General features: G+C 40.3%; 2 protein-coding genes across 2 annotated transcripts in view; both read right to left on the bottom strand.

The window, feature by feature from the left end:
- LOC129108489 (histone H1-like) overlaps nt 1–491 on the bottom strand; it is an 820-nt gene extending 329 nt beyond the window's left edge. Inside the window, exon 1 of the mRNA XM_054620333.1 lies at nt 1–491. This exon is cut by the window's left edge and continues 329 nt beyond it. Coding sequence (XP_054476308.1) covers nt 1–367 — 367 coding nt within the window. The 5' untranslated portion in view covers nt 368–491.
- A 2,477-nt stretch (nt 492–2,968) lies between these two features.
- On the bottom strand, nt 2,969–3,321 carry LOC129108514 (histone H4). The gene has a single exon (XM_054620357.1). It carries the CDS (start codon nt 3,306–3,308, stop codon nt 2,997–2,999), a length of 312 nt encoding a protein of 103 aa, XP_054476332.1. The 5' UTR covers nt 3,309–3,321; the 3' UTR covers nt 2,969–2,996.
- Between the last annotated feature and the right edge of the window lie 835 nt (nt 3,322–4,156).

The raw sequence follows: 4,156 nt of genomic DNA, 5'->3' as shown, positions 1-4,156 counted from the left end.
CTGCGGGTTTCTTAGCTGCGGGCTTCTTGGCTTTAGGAGCGGCTTTCTTGACCGGTTTCTCGACAGCCGTCTTGCTTATCTTGAAGGAGCCAGAGGCCCCGGTCCCCTTGGTCTGGACCAGAGTCCCCTTAGTCACCAGGTTCTTGATGGCGGTCTTGACCCGGGAGTTGTTCTTATCCACATCGTATCCTCCGGCGGCCAGAGCCTTCTTGACGGCGGCCGCAGACACGCCGCTCCGCTCCTTGGATGCGGCCACAGCTTTAACGATGAGCTCAGCGACGCTGGGACCAGTCTTCTTCGGCTTGGACACCTTCTTCTTGGCTACTTTGGCCGCAGCGGGAGCTGCAGCTGGAGCTACTTCTGCCATTTTGTAGCGTTGATGTGTTCGTCCTCACGGTAACAGAGAGTCTGTCTGACTGTTGAAGAGCTCAGAGCAGGGGGCTGCACTTAAACACACCATGAGAACCGTGGAGACTCAACCCAGCTCGTGGCTCCTCTGTGCACTCTGAAAGCAGAGTCACTTGTGTTTTCTCTTCACCGATAAAAGAGGAAAAACTAAATGTGGAAGAACTACTGAAGACTAACAGTGAAGGGAGCCGATAGCGGACATGTTTCTCTTCATATTGAAGTCATGTAGAGCTCTGATGATCTCTGTATTTTGTTTGAGGAGCCTCCAAACCTCACCTACTTACCGCCGTGGACAGCACTGATGAGCGACTTTTCCCTCTAATTTCTCTCCTAAAATGATTTAAATGTATCAGAGCTCCATCAAAACTTGTTTTCCAACTGGTCCACATGTTTGTTCGGGACCACAATGTAAAAATAACTATCTAACACTGATCAGTTTTTAATAAACTGAAGTTATTCTTGGAGCAGCAAACACACTGATGATGGCCGAAGCTTATGGTGCATTTTAGCCAGAATTACTATCAGAGCTGAACACTGTGAGAAGGAACATGTCCTCTTCTAAAACTACATTTTATATATAAATAGTTATACCATTAATGATCACTGACAAATAATTGCACCTGACTGGGACAGCAAAGTCAATGCTTTAAATATATACAATGACACTGTTATAAAACTGAATGTTCAGATTGTGTCATCGGATCAGAGTAAGACAGAGGCATAAAGTGCATTCCGCTGAGATTTAATTTTAGTGCTTCCTGAAATGTATCATTTGGACTTCCTTCAAAAAAGAGTTATACAGTGTTACAAATATTAGCATCCATTCAATAGCTTAATAAAACCAGTTTCACATAGCAAGGCTTTAACATAATGTTAAAACAATATATTTTTTGCATTACAATGTTAACACACTTGTTGAATGCAAACATGTAAAGTTTATTTTATTTATTGTTACAACAATCTTAAGATGTACATTTTCATGAATGCTTCCTGTCAATGTGCACAAGTTATAAACATTCACTCAAATACCCATATTTTTTTCTAACATAATTAAATACAAGGAACTTGATTTGTTGGGCTGCAAAATGGCAATTATTTTTCAGCTGACATACAAGATGAAAATGATAAATTTCCAAATGGTTGAGTAATTCCGAATTATTACTGACATCGCAGCATTAGTGTTATCCAATTAACAAACTAAAACAGGATCAGACTTTCATTTGAGTCTTTGTTCTATGACATTTAAAGAAATCTTTCCATAGATTGAAAGTAACTGAGGTCATTTAAACAAATTTAGAAAATATTACTTAAATCACAATTAGTTTTGAAAAAAGTTTTAGGTTTAAGGTAACCTTTATCAGGTAGTCTACCACATGATTAGGTGATCATGTAGATTTCATTATCTGTCTGATGTTGTCTTGGAGTACATTACATTAGTCTATTTTAATACTTTTATCCAAAGCGATTTACAAAAAGTGTGTTCAACATAGGTAGACAACATTAGAATGTACTTGTAAATAAATAGTCATCATATAATCAAACACCATTTTAAAATAATGGTTAGTTGCAGGGGGAAATTTACTCTTTATATTGAATGATTTGATAGTTAAAACAAGAGCCATTTCTTTAATAGTAAAGATCCAAATAAGTATTATAAATAAAGCAATAAAAACAGTAAAGAACAGTTCAGAGAATCCACAGTAATATTATATGGCAGACAGAAACTATTATAAATATTGTATTGCACAAATGAACACATCCATGGTCTTTCTCTTGGCGTGCTCGGTGTAGTGACGGCATCATCACGTTCTCCATGTGAAGACCTTCAACACACCGCGGGTTCCTCGTAGATCAGACCGGAGATCCTTCACACACCGCGGCGAGCCAGACGGCTGATAGCGGGCTTGGTGTCCCTGGATGTTATCACGGAAGGACTTTATCGGGATGACAGCTTGGCGCCTCATTTCCTGTCTCCTCCCTTCCTCACCGCTCATTTTCACTGGTCAGTTTCGTTCAACAAGATGGTTATTTCCCATTCTTTAAATCCTGTCGAGGACGTGATAGAAGACAGCAGACCACTTCATTAAAATAAATAATTAAATGGATAAAAAACTGGCTGATGCTCCACCTACTGAACAAGAAGCATTAATCAGCGATGCTCTCTTTTATTGCTTGTTGACCTCAGAGATTGAGGTACTTGTCATCTGAAGATTAAGAGCAAATACTTACATTTATATTACATTCATTTTTAGTCTCCGATTCAACAGCGTCGGACTTACAAAGAAGTCTGTATTGCATCATACTTTAGGATTTTTTTTCACCACCGTTTACAGACCTGGAACATTAGTAACCAGAAGTCACGTGCATCTCCTCAGAGCACATGGACTCTAAAGCAAAACTGATCAAAAGTTAGTGCAGAGGCAGATTAATATTAAAACAATAATTGCAACAGATCTAATCAATAATAAGTGCATTTACAAACTTTATGAAAATGGTAATGTGCAGTAAACAAATACAAAGTCTTTATATTGAATGATTTGGTGGCCCTTAAAAGGGCCTTTTCTTCAATAGTAAAGATCGTTCAGTGTTTATCCCCCGAAGCCGTACAGAGTGCGTCCCTGTCTCTTCAGAGCATACACCACATCCATGGCGGTCACGGTCTTTCTCTTGGCGTGCTCGGTGTAGGTGACGGCATCACGGATCACGTTCTCCAGGAAGACCTTCAACACACCGCGGGTCTCCTCGTAGATCAGACCGGAGATACGCTTCACTCCACCGCGGCGAGCCAGACGGCGGATAGCGGGCTTGGTGATGCCCTGGATGTTATCACGGAGGACTTTACGGTGACGCTTGGCGCCTCCTTTACCGAGTCCTTTTCCTCCCTTGCCTCTTCCGCTCATTTTCACTGGTCAGTGTCGTTCAACTAATGATGGTGCACTGAGGGGTTCCCAGCTTTTTAAATCCTGTCTGAGGACGTGATAGAAGACAGAGGCGAGGCTTTTCTTCTTTGGATTTTCATGATTGTGGATAGTTAACTGGGTGCATTAGCTCCACCTACTGAACAAGAGCATTAATCAGCGATGCGTCTCTTTTATTGCTTGTTGCACATAAGCAAGCGTAGGTACTTAACAAATATACTAAAGTACAGTATCAATGACAAATGTCTTGTGGGTCTTTGTAGACATATTAGCAGATATATATTTAGTATTCTGTCTGTTGATTAGTCTCTCTGAGTCTTTGTTTTCTCGACTGTCTCCCTGTACTTATTTATCTCTTGTAATCAATCATGAGGTGGGGACTATACAGCAGAGCCCTCTGCTTTTAACTGCCAGGGTGAAAGGTCACAAAAACCAGGACATACATGACGGCCAACAGTCAGTTGCAGCATAATTTATACTCTTTATTAAATAACTAGTGGTACAGAGTAGTGCAGTGATGACATGTTTATATGCCAACTGGGAAGTTATCATCGCACCCTTTTCTGCCGTATCATAGAACATTCCTTTAAAATATCTTAAGCTTGTGTTACCCCACAGACCTTATTTCTGGCTTCTAACCAACAAAAAAAACATTAAAAACATTTTCTTTTTGATACACTATTTCTTGACAATGTTCACAGTGTATCAAAAGAGAGAACTACACCTTTCATTGCACAATTAGTTTAAGAAAGGAAGCTTCATTCACTGTTGCTCAAAGTGTAGCAGATAAAGATAAACTTTGCTGCTAGCCTGCAGCTCTCTGTGTGCTC

The sequence above is a fragment of the Anoplopoma fimbria genome, chromosome 19 (assembly GCF_027596085.1).
Source record: "Anoplopoma fimbria isolate UVic2021 breed Golden Eagle Sablefish chromosome 19, Afim_UVic_2022, whole genome shotgun sequence".
Taxonomy (NCBI): Eukaryota; Metazoa; Chordata; class Actinopteri; order Perciformes; family Anoplopomatidae; genus Anoplopoma; species Anoplopoma fimbria.
Note: the sequence above shows the minus strand (reverse complement) of the source record. Positions and strands in the feature narration are given on the sequence as shown.

What these genes read in the sequence shown, in the direction of transcription:
- LOC129108514 (XM_054620357.1), bottom strand. Translation starts at nt 3,308, where the DNA reads ATGAGCGGAAGAGGCAAGGGAGGAAAAGGACTCGGTAAAGGAGGCGCC.